General features: G+C 54.5%; 1 protein-coding gene across 7 annotated transcripts in view; it reads left to right on the forward strand.

Moving 5' to 3' along the window:
• Nucleotides 1–18,788, forward strand: part of TMEM63B (transmembrane protein 63B) — a 24,155-nt gene extending 5,367 nt beyond the window's left edge. For 4 of the 7 annotated variants that reach the window (XM_011354723.2, XM_011354726.2, XM_011354724.2 and 1 more), the window contains 23 exons: nt 1,060–1,242; nt 1,582–1,661; nt 1,914–1,952; nt 2,931–3,021; nt 4,486–4,523; nt 5,556–5,698; nt 5,793–5,844; nt 6,500–6,608; nt 7,218–7,288; nt 10,336–10,416; nt 10,895–11,018; nt 11,612–11,745; nt 11,890–12,027; nt 12,153–12,306; nt 13,254–13,360; nt 13,607–13,693; nt 13,884–13,949; nt 15,174–15,336; nt 15,892–15,997; nt 16,964–17,131; nt 17,372–17,487; nt 17,631–17,711; nt 17,991–18,788. In XM_011354723.2, the coding sequence (XP_011353025.1) occupies nt 1,084–1,242; nt 1,582–1,661; nt 1,914–1,952; nt 2,931–3,021; nt 4,486–4,523; nt 5,556–5,698; nt 5,793–5,844; nt 6,500–6,608; nt 7,218–7,288; nt 10,336–10,416; nt 10,895–11,018; nt 11,612–11,745; nt 11,890–12,027; nt 12,153–12,306; nt 13,254–13,360; nt 13,607–13,693; nt 13,884–13,949; nt 15,174–15,336; nt 15,892–15,997; nt 16,964–17,131; nt 17,372–17,487; nt 17,631–17,711; nt 17,991–18,182 (2,499 nt within the window). In that variant the 5' untranslated portion in view covers nt 1,060–1,083 and the 3' untranslated portion in view covers nt 18,183–18,788. The other 3 variants (XM_011354727.2, XM_011354729.2, XM_011354728.2) reach the window with 3 other exon arrangements.
• The last annotated feature ends 288 nt before the right edge of the window (nt 18,789–19,076 follow it).

The raw sequence follows: 19,076 nt of genomic DNA on the forward strand, positions 1-19,076 counted from the left end.
CGTCCCCAGGCACTTCCAGAACCCAGGCAAAAGGGCTGCCTGCCCGCTCCCTCCTCCTCCCCACCCCATCCACCTGGATCACTGGACTATCGAGGGCTGGACAGCCTGGCAGTAGCTGGAAGCCGGTACCCGGGCTCAGGGGGCTTGGGCGGGCTAAGAGGCCCCCGCCCACTCTCCTTTCTTTTGCCAATGGAAATGCTCGCTGGAGGCACGGCGTTCCCATCCTGCCCTGCTCTGGAGGCAGGGGCAGGACACTCTGGGAGTTGTAGTCCTCACACATCTCAGGTGACTCCCATGCAGAGATAATTGGAGAGAGATGTAGCTGCTGCTTTGGCGGGGGGAAAAGGAATGAAAGTAAGCAGGAGTGAGGGGTTAGGCAAATAATGCAAATCCAGAAATCCTTTTTAACTGGCTTCCCACTCCGACCCTATGCTCAGACCCCTACTCTGGGAACAGAGGGGGCAGCTCTGAAGTCTTATCTTGAAGCCAGGTGTATTGGGAAGGTGATTAACAGAGCTGAAAACTAAGCAAACGGAAATATGCCATTTTTCTAGTGGAGTAGAAAAAGATCAGAGTGAGGTAGCTGGTCCCTGACCCCTCCTCCCTTGACCTAGAAACCTCTCCTCTTAGCCTTAGATCCTCAGATCTAGGACCCCTCCCTCCCCATCTTCTCTCAGGCCGGGTTCTGCCCCTTGCCTTAGACAGGGAGAGACAGAGACAGAGATAGCATTTTGGAGAGTTTGCTTATGTATGGAGGTGGTGGGAGATAGATGTTAGAGACTCACAGACAACTTCCAAATTAGCAAAACCAGTCTCCCCAGTCCAGATCTGGGCCAAGTTCCCCAGACCTAGGGTGAGGTCACAGCCCAAGAGCCAGCGAAGGTAACTCCATATGACTCAACCCTCCCCTTCCTAGGCTCTTATCTCTGGAAGCCAGAACTTTCACCCACCCAAGCAGCCCAGTGATCTGCCCTCACTGCCCCTTCCCCACACCCACCTTGCTGGAGCCATAACAAGTATAGGGGCTGAGCCTAGCTGACTGATCTGCCCTCTACCCAGGAGGACCATGCGGCAGTAGCAGCCATGCTGCCCTTCCTGCTGGCCACACTGGGCACCACGGCCCTCAACAACAGCAACCCCAAGGACTACTGCTACAGTGCTCGCATCCGCAGCACTGTCCTTCAGGGCCTGCCCTTTGGGGGCGTCCCCACCGTGTTGGCTCTCGACTTCATGTGCTTCCTTGTGAGTGCCCATGCGCCACCCCCACCCTTGGCACCCACACTCTGTATGTAGCTGGCCAACACCTGCAGCTCTAACCACTCTCACCCGACCCTGACTCCACAGGCTTAACTGCTGATGGGATCCCCATCACCCAGCCCAAGCCTAGCCTCTGACCATTCACCCAAGCAAGGGCCTTCCCCTTCTACGGTGCCCAAGGTGTGACTTCTAACCAGCAGACCCACCATGTCCCTGAGGCCTTCCCCTTCTAAGACAAGATTCAGGCCCCTTTGCCCCTGCCCTCCTGGCTAGTCATGTGGGTAAGTGGTCTCTCCACCTGCCAACCACTCCCTCTTCCCTCAGGCATTGCTGTTCCTGTTCTCCATCCTCCGGAAGGTGGCCTGGGACTATGGGCGGCTGGCTTTGGTGACAGATGCAGACAGGTAAAGCTATGAGACTCTTCCCCACCCCTATACACACACATACACATACACACATGCACGCACCTTGTTCCACACTCCTCAGGGATAGGAAAGAGCCAGCCATCTCTCATCCCCCTCTGTTGGGGGACGAAGAGAGACCAGTCCCAGAGAAGGCATGGAGGGTATGAGGGCCCACAGTTGGGCCTTTGTCCCTTTCCAGTCTCCAGGGACCCTCCCCCACCCCTGCTAACTTTATCTGTTCTCTGTCCCCAGGCTTCGGCGGCAGGAGAGGGACCGAGTGGAACAGGAATAGTATGTGGGGCACCAGCCCCCTCATCCCCACTGAACCAGCTTTCCCCTTTCTTCATCTCTCATGCTTCTCTTCTCTTCCTGCCAAATTGCTGGTTTCTCTTTGCAGTTTTCTCCTCTGCAGGCTCATGTTTCGGATTAACGCAGGCGGTGTGCTTTGCAGAGCAGGGGCTCCCCAACTTGTCTCTGCCTGACCTCCCCCCCTCCCCCCACATCTCTCCCTCTGGCTCTCTGCCTGGGAAAAGTCTCTCCCCGTGCACCTGGCCTTCATGGCCCTGGTTGGCTGGAGTGGAGGGGCCGTCCTCCCTGAAACTCACAGTACACTCACCCTGTTGGTCGCAGAGACAAGGTTGGGTGTCACCAGTGGCTTCCTGTTCCCTAACAGCTAGTTCTTCATATTCCAGGGTTCTCTGCTTACTTTTTCAGGAGGCCTGGGAGGGGGGCTGCCCAAGGAGCCCCAAGTCTGGCCCTTTGTGTCACATCACGGTCTCTGTCTATAGGACTGGTGTTGGAGCTGCGGCAGCTGCTGGGGTCAGGGAAAAGGGCTGATAGGGGCCCACCTGGGAGACACCTCCCAGCCCTCCTTACCCCCACTCTCTGGGGCTCTTCTAGTCCATCCTTTTTTTCACCTCCCTATTGCCCTGTGCATGATATTGGCTGGGTTGCCCCTTTCCCCCCTGCTGGTCGGCTCTGGAACTGCAGGGCCCGTTCACATTCTTACTTCAACCTCCAGGGGCGATGATGAAGACAACCTCTTCCCTCCGCCAGAACCTGGGTCTGTGCCCCCAGATTCCCCTGAAGGCAAGAGGCAGATTTAAGGAAGGCAGGGAGAGGGCAGTCATTCCTCTCAGCTTCAGCCTCTGCGCTTTCTGTGCCTTGTCTACCTCTGGAACTCTGGAGAGGGAGCCCATCCATTTCACCCCCACTCCCCAGGGACTCTGACTCACCAGGCTCTCTCATCTCTCATCTCCCCACCCCCAGTGTGGCCTCAGCTATGCACGGAGACAGTCATGACCGGTATGAGCGTCTCACATCTGTCTCCAGCTCCGTCGACTTTGACCAAAGAGACAATGTGAGTGCCCTCCCCAGACTTCTTAGCCACCCCACCCCTCCTCTAGAGCAGATGAACTCAGCAGCCTCTAACTTCCAGGGAGTTGGAGTCAGGTACCCATGGAGTGTGGCCTTCTCCTCAGCAAGGGCAGTGCTTGTCTAAGAACCATAGGGTGACCACCCATACCCAGAACCTCTGGCTCTGTCCTCCATGTCAGCCTCCAAACCAGCACTAGTCTAACATCCATGATTTCAAACTTCGTTCCACAGTATAATTCTGCGCCTGCCTCTGTTGATTAATTCTAAGGACCCGTTTTTCCTTAAACATGATCTTAGCAGTAATAACGAGCCTTCCACGCCACCTAGCAAAATATACAGAATCCATTGTGTTGTTCAGAGGTTACAAGTTGGCAGCCCCTTGCTGGGCAGGTAGAGCAAGTTGACCAGCTTGTGAATTAGAGCTGAGTGACAGTGGCCCCTATGGACAAGGCTTGTTTCCGGTGATTCACAGCAGTCCCCAGACCCCTTTCCCATCAGAACCAACACTCTGGTGTTCCCCGCTTGGCCCCCTGTCATTCTGCCAGGGTGAGATTCCTAGTCGGAACTCTAATCCTCAAGCCCTAGGATGGCCCTAGTCAGTCCAGCTTAGGCTCGGGCTCTCAAGGGTGGTAGCTCCTGTAGCAGCTGTAGCAGAAGAAGCCTATCAGCTTCCTGAGTTGGATTCATACTGGTAAGTGGCTAAGCAAAGTTATCACCCCTAGCACCCAGAGGTGTCCAGGTGGTCCTCAGACTCAGGTGATATTGACAACTGGTAGTATTGTCCCACATCTTGGCTGGAAGGCACCTCTCTCTCTCAGCTTGTGTTGAGCCTGGACCTTCTCCTGGTAGGGAGGTCAGGAGGGGTCTCCCTGCCTAGCCCTCCCCAGCTTATCCCCACCCTGCTCTGAGTGGGGTCTCTGTCTGAAGACAGGTCTGAAGGCTTGTGGGTCAGAGATTGCAGCTCATAGTGACCCAGGGGTTTGGTCTCTCTGGGGTATACCAGAAGATAAGTGAGAGAAACTCAGGCAGTGTGGCCCGCCCCTCTGCTTTTGGCAGCCATGTTGCAAACTCTTCTTATTAGCTACAGGTCTGGAGGTCCCCACTACTCTTCCTAGAACCCTGAATCCCACCCATCTCCATCCTGGGACACACAACTGCAGGACCTCTGGTTCTACTGCCCTGTTGGGTATTTGTGGAGATCTGTAGCTCTGGGCACGAGAGCTCACAGATAAGCCACTTTGGCCTTGGTTCTTTTCTTCTTCGAGGGCTGGCACCTTCCCTTTCCCCCCTCTCTGGGGTGAGTTAGTTTTTTTAGGGGATTGTGGAAGCTGCACCAGGGTGAGCCAAACCCGGGTGATTATAAGAATTGGGTGGGTGGGACTTGAGGGGAAGGGAGGTTCAGGGTGGTGAGCTGGGGGCTCCAGCTGATAGCTCTCTGTCCCCCCAGGGTTTCTGTTCCTGGCTGACAGCCATCTTCAGGATAAAGTAAGTGAACGGTCTTCAGGTCCTAAAGAAAGGAAGAAACAGAGAAACTTCAGAACCTGTCATCTCCCCACAAAAGCTGAGGCCAGCAGCTTTGAGGGCCCTAGCGCTCCTAGCCAGCCCAACACTCTCCTCCCTACTCCAGGAGCCCAGGTCCTGGGGCTCTGGCCTCTGCTGTCCTCTGAGCTGGCCTCGCTTTACTCCCCGACAGTCTCCTGTGTGCCCCCTGCCTGGAGGGCCCACTCTTCTCACAACTCTCCCTGCCCCTGCCACCCTGTGAGAGCAGGGGCTGGAGCCCCCACCTCGGAGCCCCCACCTCAGAGCCTCCATGCAGCCAGCAGGTGGGGGCAGCAGGCAGGCTAGGAGCAGCCAGCCAGCAGCAGGCAGGAGCCAGTATCCAGCAGGCAGAAGTCAGGAGATCGGGCCACAGTGCGGCAGGCAGGCAGTGAGCACTGAGAGAGGCAGGAAGCCGGACAGGTCAGCACCGCCACTGCCACTGGCCCCCCAAAATCCCCCCGCCAAGTGTATCATGTACTGTGCTGCAGCAGCACCCATAAGGTGCCATTGCTGCCTGAACCCCTGTCTTCTAGTCCCCATCCAATCTCCTGCTTCTGACTCTTCCTGTCACCATTCCTCCTCCTCTTGCCTCATCTTCCCTTTGCCCACCTTCCTCTTCTCCTTTCTCTTTTCTCTCTACATTTGTCTTCTCTCTCTGCAGTCTTCCTTCTCCTATTCCTCCCTCCCTCCTTCCTAACTTCCTTCCTGTTCCTCTCTGTTATTCCTCTCCTTCTCTATTCTTCCCCTTTTCCTCCCTTTCTCCCTGCATCCTTCTTTTTCTCCTTCCCCTTTTCTCTCTCTCTTTTCCCTCTCTCTTCCCAGAAAATAGGGGATCCAGAGACCTCATTTCAACCCCACACTGCTGCCAGATCGGCAAGGGCTAGGGTGGATGTGGGTGGGGGTGGGCAAGGGCAGGCAAGTCATGGCCCCTCTGTTACTGTGGTCTTCACTTAATTCCTCTCTCCTGCCACACCACAGAGATGATGAGATCCGGGACAAGTGTGGGGGTGACGCCGTGCACTACCTGTCCTTCCAGCGGCACATCATCGGGCTGCTGGTTGTCGTGGGTGTCCTCTCCGTAGGCATTGTGCTGCCTGTCAACTTCTCAGGGGACCTGCTGGGTCAGTGAGGGCCAGGATAGGTGGGGTGGACAAGGGGGCAGAAGAGGACAGGCCCTAACCCCACCACTGTCTTCTCCCTTTTCCCACCCCCCAGAGAACAATGCGTACAGCTTCGGGAGAACCACCATCGCCAACTTGAAATCAGGGTAAGTTTGGGAACCTGGTCAGTGAGTCCAGGGTCTGTGCTAGAGTCCAGGCCCCGATGAGGAGTAGAGGAAAGGGGACAGGTGGCTGAGGCTGCAGAGATGGCCGTGTGGTCATGAGGGCTTGGGTTGGAGACAAAGGAGGTAGATCCCTGCTGTGGATCACCAGGAATGATCAGATAAGAGAAGGGTGCAGCCTCGGGCAGGCTAGACTGGGGGCAGGTGGAGGGTAGTGTAGCCAGCAGGTAGGGCATGAAGAGATGATCTCGAGACATTTCAGTTGCAATAGAACAGGGTTAGGGTCTAGAGCAGAAGTCCCCAACCATTTTGGCACCAGGGACCGGTGCAGTAAGAATCTAATGACCCGAGGTGGGGCTGAGGTGGTGATAGTAGCACTGGGGAGTGACTGCAAATACAAATGAAGCTTTGCTTGCTCGCCAGCCACTCATCCGCTATATGGCCTGGTACCAGACTGTGGCCCGAGGGTTGGTCGAGAGGATGTGGAGTGTGGGGCCTGCCCTGTGGGGTGTCAGAGCCAGAAGACGGGTGGCAGTAGAGGCCCTGGATCAAGGTTTAATTAGCACTAAGAGATTGGGTGTGGGGGTGTCTTGAGTGTTTTCCTAGCCCTGGTAGCCTCCATATCCTCTGCTCTGCCCAGGAACAACCTGCTATGGCTGCACACCTCCTTCGCCTTCCTGTACCTGCTGCTCACCGTCTATAGCATGCGTAGACACACCTCCAAGATGCGCTACAAGGAGGACGACCTGGTGAGTGTAGCAGAGCCCAGGTCTGTCCTATCCCCAGCCTCTTCCCTTCCCTCCAGGCCTTTCTTGCCTCAGCTGTAAAGAGTGTTGGCCCCAGGGTTAGTCCAGCTGGGTTTGAATCCTGACTCAGCAGCTCAGGAGTTAATTACCTCCCCAAGCCTCGGTGTCCTTGTCTGTCAAATGAGATAATAGCAGTACCGCTCCCATGGTTGGTGAGAAGGTGAAGTGAGGCGGAGCGTGGAAAGCACCCCGTGCTGTGCCTGGCACTCAGCAAATAGTGGTTGATGGATATGACAGTGAAATTCCTTCCCCTTCTACATTTATTTTCTAAACTAGTAGTAAAGACCCACTCCATGGCAACCACTGTCCTGGGTCCTCATTGCCTGAGGATCAGAGACTAGTACCCTACTCTCCTCCCCCCACCTCAGACCCCTCAAGGAGCAAGGGGCCAGATGGGTCTTTCATTAGGCTCACTGCCTGATTCCTATTAGAAATTCTCTGGGACCCAGCTTATCCCTAAGTCTCCTTCTACCTCATCTGCTCCTCTCTGCTCACCCATTCCCCACCCCTTCCCTGCATCCTCGTGCCCCTCTCACCTGCCTCTCTCCCCAGGTGAAGCGAACACTCTTCATCAATGGAATCTCCAAATATGCAGAGTCAGAAAAGATCAAGAAGCATTTTGAGTGAGTAGCCACTCCTATCCCCAACCCCAGGCCCTGCAGACCCTTCTTTGCCTTTCAACTCCCAAGATCCTCTTCACACACCTCTCACTTGGAGGTCTGGGCTGCAATGGAAGTGAAGGTTAGACGAAAGAATTCTGAGTCCAGGATGGTCTAGCGTTTGGGCTGGGTGACAGGTCCCTCTAAGAACACAAGAGAAATACTTGAGAACAGATTCCTAAAAAGTGAGTCCAGTCTGTACCACATACCCCGCTCCCTCCTCTCCAGCTTGAACTGGGTCAAAGGTTGTTGCCCCAGGGTCCATGGTGAGTAGCTTCTTCGAAATTATATGTGACATTCTGGAATTTGTGTGCAGACTGTCAGGGAGAAGCTCCATGGCTTTCAATGGATCATTAAGGAGCCGAGGAGAACCTGGGCTGTGTGTTCTGAGTTTCTTTCCAACTCTGGAAGTCTGTCTTAGTGGGGAGGGGAATATACATCTGCAGAGTGCCAGGTGGCTGGGATGAGGGATCCTAGCATACATTCATCTGTCCACTCAGCAGACTTTCTCAAATGCTATTAGGCATAAGTTAACTATGGTGGATCTTGGAACTATAAAGGTGAATTAAAGATCATCGAACTCTTAGGGAGTTCACAGTATGGAGGTCACCTTTCGGGGCCAGTGGAGGGTCTGATCGGAGATTGGTCTGAGGTCATTCTGTGTCAAAAGAAGGAGTTGGCCAATGGTCTTGATAAGGGACATTGGTGTTCTGCATCAGGGCTCGGCCTCTGGTCAGGATCAGGATTTTCTGAGGTCTAAATCTACTGTAAGTTGGCCTGGATCAGAGGTCAGGCTTTGTTCTGGATCAGGACAACATTGAGAGTGTCTGGTCAGGATCAGATTCCAGACTCCTGTGTTATAGGAAAATGACTGGCTTGTGATCAGTATTAGTGGATGGATATTTATTCATTCAACATTTATTAGTCACTTTCTATTCCCCCAGGCGTAAATAAATGAGAAACAGGCCCTGCCCTCATACAATTTACAGAACAGCAGTCAAAATTAGATCAAAATTGGTCAGTATTAGAGAACGACTTGGGGTCCTATCTGAAGTTCAAGCTGCGATCAGCATTAGTGGGCAGTCTGGGTCAGGATTAAAGACAGTGTGCTCAGAATTAGGTGAGTAATCTTAATATTACTGTCCAGTTGGAATCAGCTGTCAATTTGTACTGACCAGTCCTTTAATAATAAATATCTATTGAGTACCTACTATGTTGATGCACTGGAGTAGGAGCTAGGGAAAGAGCAGTAAACAGAAGAAAAAATCCCATGTCTCATCTGCTTACATTCTAGTGGGCTGAGGCCAACAATAAACAAATGAACTAGTTCAAGACACTGTGTCAAGTAAGGATAGATGCTAAGAAGACAAACAAAGCAGGGAGAGGGATGGAGTGAAGGAAGGGTGTTTGGATCAGGTGGGCCGGGATATTCTGACAGGATGACGTTTGAGCTGCATGCACTGGGGGGGTGAACCCTATTAGTCAAGCATCCATTCATTCAGCATACATTTGTTGTACACCTATGTGCACCATACCAAGGAGACAAAGAAAAACCAGACTTGATGGCTGTCCGTGGGGAGCTCACAGTCCAAGTTGTCTGTTTCAGGGGGGTCAGTCTATGGTTTTGTTTAGGAAACAGTCTGTGATTAAAATTAGTGGTTAGCCTATAAGCAGGAGTCGGGGAGACTGTGGTCCTAATTGGAGTTTTTGGGATCAGTGGGGTGAACATTATGGAACAGCCATTTCTTTGACCCGATCATACAGCACATGTTTATTGAGTACCTACTGTGTATAAGCTGTTGGCTCAGGCCTGGGTATATGATGATGCACAAAAAACGGCCTTGTCCTCGTGGGGCTCTTGGGATTGGTGACAGTATGGGCAGGGCTTATGGCCCAGGTCTGGAGTCTGTCTGCATTGGAGGACTCACCCAGCAGAGTTAGGGAATATCCAGTATGCAAACTCTGGAAGCCTATGTGGTGGGGTCCAAACGATCAGAGATTAGTCAGGTGAGATTGAGGGCTCAGCTAGCCACAGAGGCGAGGCCCTTCCAAAGAGGAATCCTAAAATGATTTGAGCAACAACAGTGTCACGGCAAAGGTCTGTAGTCTCCTAAAAAAGTGTTATTTCAAGGACCTCATCTCAGATTTCAGTTTCCAAATTCTCATGGGTTTGTCCAGTCTGTCTTGTTACTTTAGAACGATATCTTGTGCGTCTTTAACACTTAGTGGTCCTTCATTAAAATTTTTTTAAAGACGGGGCTCAGTCTAGATTAGGGATGAGGATCAAGGAGCAAGTGCATGATCAGAATGAAAAAGGAAGTGCTCCTGCACTGAGTTAGCAGGTGTCCCTCAGGTACTGGGCATCAGGAATGGTCTATCTCTGGTCAGTCTTAAGTCAAGGTTGGGGTGAATTTGGGGTCAGGGTTAGAGAATCAGTCTTGTGTCCGGGTTATGGGTCAGTTTGGATCAGGGTAAAGGATCTGGCTCTGTCCAAGGTTAGAGGTCAATCTCAAGTCAAGGTTCAAGATTGATATTTGGTTGGTCTTGGGGCAGGGGTCATTCTGTGGACTGGGCTGTGGATTATTTGGAGTCAGTCCGTGGTGGACTATACAGTGTGGGACTATACCCAGATCTAGGAACAGGGTAAAGGAAACAACCCATAACTAGAAACAGTTTCTCTCAACTTAAAGTCCACAGCCCTGGACAAGAATCAGACCACAGTCATGGCTTGCCTGACACTATGCCGTGTGCACCCACATCCTGGGTCATCAGCCCTACACTATACTCCCACAGTCCCCCATGCCTCTCTGCACATACTCCCCCGACTCAGATAAGCATGAAGAGGAATTTCAAAATTTTATTCAAGGGTAACTCTCATTTTTGTAGACTAAGAAGGAGCTTGAATTGGGGTGGAGGCGGGGTGCGTGTCCTGAAGTTGATGGGGTCATGCATGAAAGTCAGGAGCAGAAGGGCAGAGTCCCTGCAGAAAATGATGGTGGGCTGTGTTTCAGGGAGGCCTACCCCAACTGCACGGTTCTGGAAGCCCGCCCATGTTACAATGTGGCTCGTCTTATGTTCCTCGATGCAGAGAGGTAATGGGGCTGGGAAATGGAGGTGGGGGTGACACCTGAGAGCCCCCTGCCCATTAAGGCATCTTGGTTGTCACAGAGGAGCCTGGCTTCCCTTCCAGGTGTTTCCCAAGGCGTTTGATTTTAATTCAATCCCGAGAATGCCTAACCATTCACTTCTGGAGAAAGCAAGGCCTGGAGATTAGAGTAGGTTGCAAGAGGAGAGGAGCCCACTGTCCTCATCTCATCTGAGGACAGACACTTCTTCAGCTATAGTATGAGAAGTTGAGGCCAGATTATAGGAAGAATTTCTGGCCCTCAAAAGATGGGTAGAGAGACCCTGGGATGGGAATGTGTCTGAACCATGTATCCTAAACAAACCCAAGAGCAAAATAGCTCCTATCTTTGACTAGATGACCCCTGAGCTGGGCTTCCTGCCCATCCTCACAGCTAGCCTCAGCCCCAGCCAGGCAGTGGATGACTGGGCACCTGGGTCCTACAGGAAGAAGGCCGAGCGGGGAAAGTTGTATTTCACAAACCTCCAGAGCAAGGAGAATATCCCCACCATGATCAACCCCAAGCCCTGTGGCCACCTCTGCTGCTGCGTGGTTCGAGGCTGTGAGCAGGTATGAGGTGGGCTGGCCGCGGGGCGTGCCCACCCTTGGCTCAGACCTCAGGGCCCAGGAGCTCCTGATGGAGGGGCTAGAAGATCCTGGGGAGACAGGTCACAGCAGAAATGGATGCTCCTCACTGTGCATGTACCACAACCCCATGAACACACACAAATAGGCCTGCACATAAAACCCAAAAATAAACAAACCATGGAGGAGGCAAAGCCAGGGCTGGAGCCAGGGCTGGGGGCAGGGTACAGCCCCTCTGTCAGCAGGTCCCTCCCTACCTGTTCCTACAGTCCTTTAAGCCCTATTCCCATTTTTGGGTTGTCCTCTGTCCCTACAGTGACCAAACTTTCAACCCCCAAATCAGTGTTATACTATATTTACTGGCTCTGTGGCTTTAGGCAAGTTACTTGACTGCTCTGTGCCTCAGTTTCCTCATCTGTAAGATAGAGCTAATTATACTTCCCTCATAGGATTCTTGTGAGAGACACAGGAAGCTTAAAGCACTACCTGGCCTGTAGGAAGTTCTGGGTCAGTATTGGCTGGTGCTGCGGGCACCAACCCAGCTCTCAGCCCAGAGCCTGCCTTGCCCTCCCTGGTAGGTAGAGGCCATCGAGTACTACACGAAGCTGGAGCAGAAGCTGAAGGAGGACTACAAGCGGGAGAAAGAGAAGGTGAACGAGAAGCCTCTTGGCATGGCCTTTGTCACCTTCCACAATGAGACCATCACCGCCATGTGAGCCCCCGCCCGGCCTGTGCACCCTGGCCCTGGTCCCCCAGTGACCCGCTGGGACTCTTGGGTCCCTGTGTTCATGGCCAGCTATCAACAGTGGGGTCCCCAGCACCTGGTGCTGCAGTAAACAGTGTCTCTTACCCCCAGCATCCTGAAGGACTTCAACGTGTGTAAGTGCCAGGGCTGCACTTGCCGTGGGGAGCCACGCTCCTCGTCCTGCAGTGAGTCCCTACACATCTCCAACTGGACCGTGTCCTACGCCCCCGACCCCCAGAACATCTACTGGTGAGTAAAGGGATATGGCAGGGGCAGGCTTCAGTGGGTAGGGTGGATGGCAGGGAGTTCCTGATGTCACCAGGGACCAATCGGGTGTCCAGTCCCAGAAGTGACTGCCTCCCCTGCCTTCCCAGGGAGCACCTCTCCATCCGCGGCTTCATCTGGTGGCTGCGCTGCCTGGTCATCAATGTCGTCCTCTTCATCCTCCTCTTCTTCCTCACCACCCCGGCCATCATCATCACCACCATGGACAAGTTCAACGTCACCAAGCCCGTAGAGTACCTCAACGTGAGGCCACACCCCACCCCACCCTTCTAGACTGTGTCACAAGGGTTGTCCTGGCCCAGATCCCTCCTGGGGATGGGGGAAACCAGAATGCCTTCTACCTAGTCCGGCTCCTCTACTGCCTTTCCCATCCAGCCCCACCAGAAAGCGCCCACAGGACCATGAGCCGCAAACCCCTCTGTGCACTTCCCTTGGCTCCCTGCCACCTTCCCACAGGAGCAGCCACCTTTGGGTGTGCACACACCTAGAGAGACACCCACAGAGAGAGCCCAGGCCCTAACTGGCCGTGTGACATGGGATAAGTCCCTCCTTCACATCCCTCATTCTCCCCAACAGAAGAATGGAAGGTTCAGACTTGATCGTTGTTTTCCAAACTTAGAGTCTGATGCCTTTATCAAAAGGATTGTTACAGTGTGGAAAAACCAGGCTGCTCAGATGGCAGCAAAGCAGGGGCCACTTCACCTGGTCTCCCCTCACCCCTCTAACCATGTACACAGCGTACCTCCTTGGACCCTCAAAATTCAAAGAAAGATTGAAAATCATTGTGTGATAATAGCATAACAGATAAGACTTAAACTGCCTGGGTTCAGATCTACACCCCACTGCTTATTAACTGGGTTAATTATTGAATCACTTTTTATTTTTGCCTCAGTTTGCTCATCTGTAAAATGGGGTAATATTGTTGTGAGGCTAAATACATGTAAAGTACATGATCAGTGCTTGGCACGTAGTAGGGACTTAGTAAATGCTAAGTAATATTATTCACTCTGGGGTTGTACATGTGGCCCTGGCCCTCACCTTCAACCTTTGCCCTCACATGTTCTGGACTTCTGACATGGGGCCCTGAGAACTGTGAGGCCCAGGCTCAGTGGGGGAGGAGGCAGGTAAGCAAAGCAAGCTGAGCCCACTAGACTGCCCCTGCCTGACACATCCCCCTGTGCCCCCTGCAGAACCCAATCATCACCCAGTTCTTCCCTACCCTGCTGCTGTGGTGCTTCTCGGCCCTGCTCCCCACCATCGTCTACTACTCTGCCTTCTTTGAAGCTCACTGGACACGGTGAGACACCTTCACATACATAGCACCCCGCTCTGGCCCCCTAGGGGCACCCATGCCATTGGGCAGCCCTTTGCCATTCAGACTCCCTGCCCTGGTGGTCCCAGAGCTGGCAGGGAAGGGATGATGCCTCATCCTAACCTCGGGAAGCCCCCCCTTTTTCAGGGGACCCTCCTAGGATACTGTATTGACTGAGGGGCAGAATGGGGGCTGGCCCGCCTCACCTCTGCCCCTGTGCCCCTGCCCCAGCTCCGGAGAGAACAGGACCACCATGCACAAGTGCTACACCTTCCTCATCTTCATGGTGCTGCTCCTGCCCTCACTGGGACTGAGCAGGTAGGTTTTCAGAGGAAGGGATGAGAACTGGGAGTTGGGGAGTGGGTAGCAGGATGGGGAGAGGGAGCAGTTCAGGCTCCCACCTCCCCTGCCAAAGCCAAGGGCCCCATGTCTGGGGGGCATCCCCAGGGGCTCTTGGCAGGGACTCTCCCTCCCCATTCCAGCCCCCCACCACACCTCTCCTCTCCAGCCTGGACCTCTTCTTCCGCTGGCTCTTTGACAAGAAATTCTTGGCTGAGGCAGCTATTCGGTTTGAGTGAGTGACCGGGGCCCCTGGGGAATGAGACTGGATGGTGGGGGTGGGTATGCCTGAAAGACACTTCCTTCTCCATGGGAAGGAACAGCAAAGCTCCCCACCCCCACTGCAGGGAGAAAGAGGGGCTGACATCACAGAGTGGTAGGACCATTCCAAAGGACTCACAGGGTGTGTCTCAGGTATATATCTGGGAGATATTCCTGGGGTCTGTGTTGGAGCTCACACTCTGGGAACCTCTCTGCATTCTACAGTCACCCTCAAGGTGTATTTGGGGCCCCCACTTGGGAGGTTTCTATGTGGGCTCTGGGTGCATATTCTGGGGTAAACTTCACTCGGGAGATTTGGAGAGCTGTCTGTAGTGGGATCTTGGTCATACTGTGGAAATGACTTGGAAGTTCCTAGAAGTATCCCTGAGGATCTCTGGAGCCCACACTTTTGAGTGTCTGTGGGGGGCTCTGGGGCTCACACTTTGGGGTGCTTATGGAGCGCAAGTTCTGAGAACACCTCTGAAGTTTCAGACTCCTATTCATAGGTGTGATGAGTTCTTTCTGGGATACCTTCTTTCTCTGGGGATCCCCGTGAGGGTGTCTTAGTGGGCACATACCATGGCTGTTCAAGTGGGTGCAAGCTCTAGGAGTCTTCCTCTGGGCCATATGCGGTAATCTTGGGATCACGCTTGGAGTGTCGCAAGCATTGACAAAGGTCCCCCCCTCTGAAGTCTCTGGGGGAGGGTCCTGGGCTTTTGTTCTGGAGATGACTGAGGCTTGTACTCTGGGGTAACTCTGGGTTAAGTTAAGGTCTAAGGGAGCCTTCTAGGTATTCCTGGGGCTCACACCATTGGGGGTCTTGGGGGTCTCACAGGATTATCTATGGAGACTTCAGGCAGTCATACCCTGCACACTGGTGGCCTTAGGGGTCTCAAGCACTCTCTCCATGAGTCTTTATGGGTCACAAGTTCTCAGGGTACCTCTGGGCTCACACTCTCAGGTGTTTTCCACGAACACTGAGAGTGTTGGAGGTGTCTGCTGACACTCTGGTGTCTGCCTCTGGGGCTCACATTCTGAGGGGACTAGGGCACAGGTGCTTGAGGGCCGAGCTAGAGACACATGAGTGTGTCCAAAAGGCATGTTGGGGGTGAAGGCGTGGTGCGCTGTAATGCTGGCAGTGGGCAGGTAGCCACCAGGTCCCCCATGGGTGCAATGCTGGAGCACCTGGTGCCCGCAGGTGCGTGTTCCTGCCCGACAACGGCGCCTTCTTCGTGAACTACGTCATTGCCTCAGCCTTTATCGGCAACGCCATGGACCTGCTGCGCATCCCAGGCCTGCTCATGTACATGATCCGGCTCTGCCTGGCGCGCTCCGCCGCCGAGAGGCGCAACGTGAAGCGGGTACGGCCGCCTGGGCCGCAGCGGTCCGCACAGCGCCCTCTGGTGGGACCAACCAGAAACAGCGGCAGCGTGCTAGGGTGTGGGGCACGAGGGTACTGGGACTTGGGGAGCCCAGTTCCGTGGCCCTGGTCTAGCCCTTTCCCATTAGTTTTCCCATATGCGCAGCGATGAATCGACATAGATAACACCGAAGGCCCTGGCCAGTTCTGACAGTCTAGTATTTGTGATGGGAGTTGGGGGAGGTCCAGGTCCCTACACCTAGGGTCCCTGGGCCCTAACCCCACACAAGGGCTCTGGGCATCCCATTCCCAAGCCCACCTCCTGCCAGCCCCTGATCCCTCGGAGGCCCCTCTCTATGCCCCATCATTATCCATCCTGACCACCTTCTCAGCCTTGGCCCCTCTCTCCATCTGCTTTGCCCTGCACTACCCTGGTCATGGGCTTCCTTTTCTCCTTGGCTTCTTTCCTGGCTCCCTCTCCCCTCCCACCTGCCCTGTGCCCCTCCAGTATGTCCCTCCCTTTCCTGAGCCACCCTCCTGCCCATCTCCCCCCCAGCATCAGGCCTACGAGTTCCAGTTTGGCGCAGCCTACGCCTGGATGATGTGCGTCTTCACGGTGGTCATGACCTACAGTATCACCTGCCCCATCATCGTGCCCTTCGGTAGGCACCGCCGCGCCGGGACCTGGGCCCTGCTCGGGGGGACCCAGGACCTCACCTGCTCCACTCTAGTAAGGCAGGCCGCCCTGAGTGGACAGGGCCCCGGCTGGGAGACCGGCCCCTCGAGCCTCCCGCCCGGTTCCTGGCTCAGTCTGGGGTCTGGCCTTGCGGGGAGGAGGGGAAAAGCCATCCCAGCTCAGGCCGGACCCAGCTGGTGTGCTGGACCCCTGGGCAAAGTTACACCAACATGGCCATACTCGCCAATACCAGTGCTTTCACTCAACTGGATATACTGGGACACAATCACATACCCACTAAGGTATTCACACACATACTTCTACACAGGATCCATGGGCACACTTGTACACAGCCCTGTAAACACAAGAAGGACCTTTGGATTCCAGGGTGGGGTTGGGTCCTTGCTACTCATGGAGATGCCCTGCTATGACTGAGCTGGGTGACTTGGGCAAGTCCCTCTTTCTTCTAAAATTTAGCAGTTTCTCTTCAATGAATACCCCCACTAGTGGCCTCTACATTCCCCTTGATAACATCCCAACCCCTTAACCACTCTCCCTGGTTGTCGAAGGCTCCAAACTAACCTCTTTGTCCTCATTAGAAAGCTCTCATTCCCTCAGCCTCCAGGAAAATAGAACTTACTACCTAATTCATACTCATCTATTTGGAAACAGGGATAGAAAAAGTGGTATGGGTTTTAAAAGGACGCTCATTGACCCAAATGAATAGATTTCTATTCTAGTGAGGGGCTGCAGAATCAAGGGGTTGAAGCAGAGGAAGCTGAGGTTCTCTGGTCCTGCTGAGGGCTTAGGCCACTATCCTGAATGGGGTTGGGGCAGGGTAATGGGGGCCAGCCCTTCAGTGACCTCGGAAGGACCAGACAGCCTGTGACAGACACACACAGAGGTCTGGCGGCACTGGTTTTGAGGTCAGAGCCCATGTGGCTTCCTCCAGGGCTCATGTACATGCTGCTGAAGCACCTGGTAGACAGGTATAATCTCTACTACGCCTACCTGCCGGCCAAGCTGGACAAGAAGATCCACTCCGGGGCTGTGAACCAGGTGGTAGCCGCGCCAATCCTCTGCCTCTTCTGGCTGCTCTTCTTCTCCACCATGCGCACGGGTGAGGGCCTCCCTCGGAGCTGGGGTGGGGCAGGGGAGACTCCCTCCAGAGTCAAAGCAGAGCAGGCCCCTGGAGGTCCATGATGGCTGGGGGCTGCAGACAAGGGGCCTGGGAAAAGCTGCAGCACGTGGGAGTGTGGGACTGCATTCAGAAGGTAGCAAAGTGGGGTGGTGGGCCCCTAAGAGGGAAGCCTAGAGGAGAGGTAGCAACCCCATTCTTTGTCCCCCCACCCCATACCAGGGTTCCTAGCCCCCACGTCCATGTTCACATTCGTGGTCCTGGTCATCACCATTGTCATCTGTCTCTGCCACGTCTGCTTCGGACACTTCAAATACCTCAGTGCCCACAACTACAAGGTGTGGGGCAAGGGGGGCGGGGGACACGGGAATGATTGGGATCTGTGGGCAGGGGCAACGTGTGCCAAAGGGTGTGGGGTCATAATTGCAGCTGAGGGTAAGGGCATTTCCCCCACTTCCTGACTCATTCTGGGCTCCTCAAGATTGAGCACACGGAGACAGATGCTGTGGACCCCAGAAGCAATGGACGGCCCCCCACTGCTGCTGCTGTCCCTAAATCTGCGGTGAGTGCCCCACTCCATGACTAAGGGTGGGGAGGGGCCTCCGAGACTTAGCTCCAAAGCTGGGTGTCCCATTATCCTCCAAAAGGAGAAGTCTGTTCCAGACCCCACAGACTGGAGAACAGGAACAGGGAGAAACCTAGCTTCCCCCGGGGCTGCCCGCTCCCCCTGGGCGGAGGATACCACCACCCCCCCACCCCCGTAGGCCCTGCGACTCCCTATCACCCTCTCCCCAGGAGGGTCAGCTGCTCACTCTCACGCCCCACTCTTCTACCCTTTCAGAAATACATCGCTCAGGTGCTGCAGGACTCAGAGGTGGACGGGGATGGGGATGGGGGTCCTGGGAGCTCGGGGGACGAGCCCCCGTCATCCTCGTCCCAAGATGAGGAGCTGCTGATGCCGCCTGGTGGCCTCACGGACACAGATTTCCAGTCTTGCGAGGACAGCCTCATAGAGAATGAAATTCACCAGTAAGGGGAGGGAGGGGCCCTGGAGGCCACGCCCTGCCCCACCCTACCTGCCCCCTACGGACACTAAAAAAAAAAACGCTAATAATTTATTAGATCTAAAGCCCTTCCTCCCCATCCCCTGCTTTCATTAAGGTATTTAAACCTGGGGGTTTTGCCACTCTTCCCCACCCTATGGAGGGAGGGAGGGAGCCCCCCAACCTCAGTGAGGAGAGCCCCGAGCCGGCCCGGGGCAACAGGCTATGGACACAGTTCCCCCAGATCAGTGCCCCCCAAGCTAGTAGCTAGTCAGGAAAGGGTTAATGAAAGCCAAGAGGGGTACCTGGTGCCATGGCTGGAGACCTGGGGGAGCAGGTGAATCAGGGCAGCCCCCCCAGTTCTCTCCTCCCCCCAAGTCTCCCTGGGATCTGGCACTCCAGGGAAGTGGAGCCTCCAGCCCCTACAGGTTGCATGAGAGGGGAAGGGGTACTGAGTGGGAGGAAGAGTCAGGCCTGAGCCAGGGGGGGTGACCTGGGTGGGGGGTGGCTGACACTGGAAAATGGGTTTTTGCACTGTTTTTTTTGTTTTGTTTTGTTTTTTTCCTTTAAAATAAAAATGAAAAGAAAAGCTCTGAGGCAGATATCTGATTGGTGCTGCTGCCCTGGACACACAGGTGGGATCCAGCCACTTTTCTGTGGGTCTGGAGGACCTGTGCAGATTGCCTACATGACCCGGGGCGGGAGACTGAAGAAGGATCTCTGGGGAGAGGCCTGCTGTGCTCACACTGCCCCCGCCCACTTACTCCACTACCTTCCCCTGCGTCTGCCGCCTCTGCCTCCACCCCCTGCCCTAAGGAAATTATGGGACAGGGACACAGGGCCACACTCTGAATCCCTGGGAGCCACACACACAAACAGGACAG

Source organism: Pteropus vampyrus, unplaced genomic scaffold (assembly GCF_000151845.1).
Source record: "Pteropus vampyrus isolate Shadow unplaced genomic scaffold, Pvam_2.0 Scaffold18, whole genome shotgun sequence".
Classification (NCBI taxonomy): Eukaryota; Metazoa; Chordata; class Mammalia; order Chiroptera; family Pteropodidae; genus Pteropus; species Pteropus vampyrus.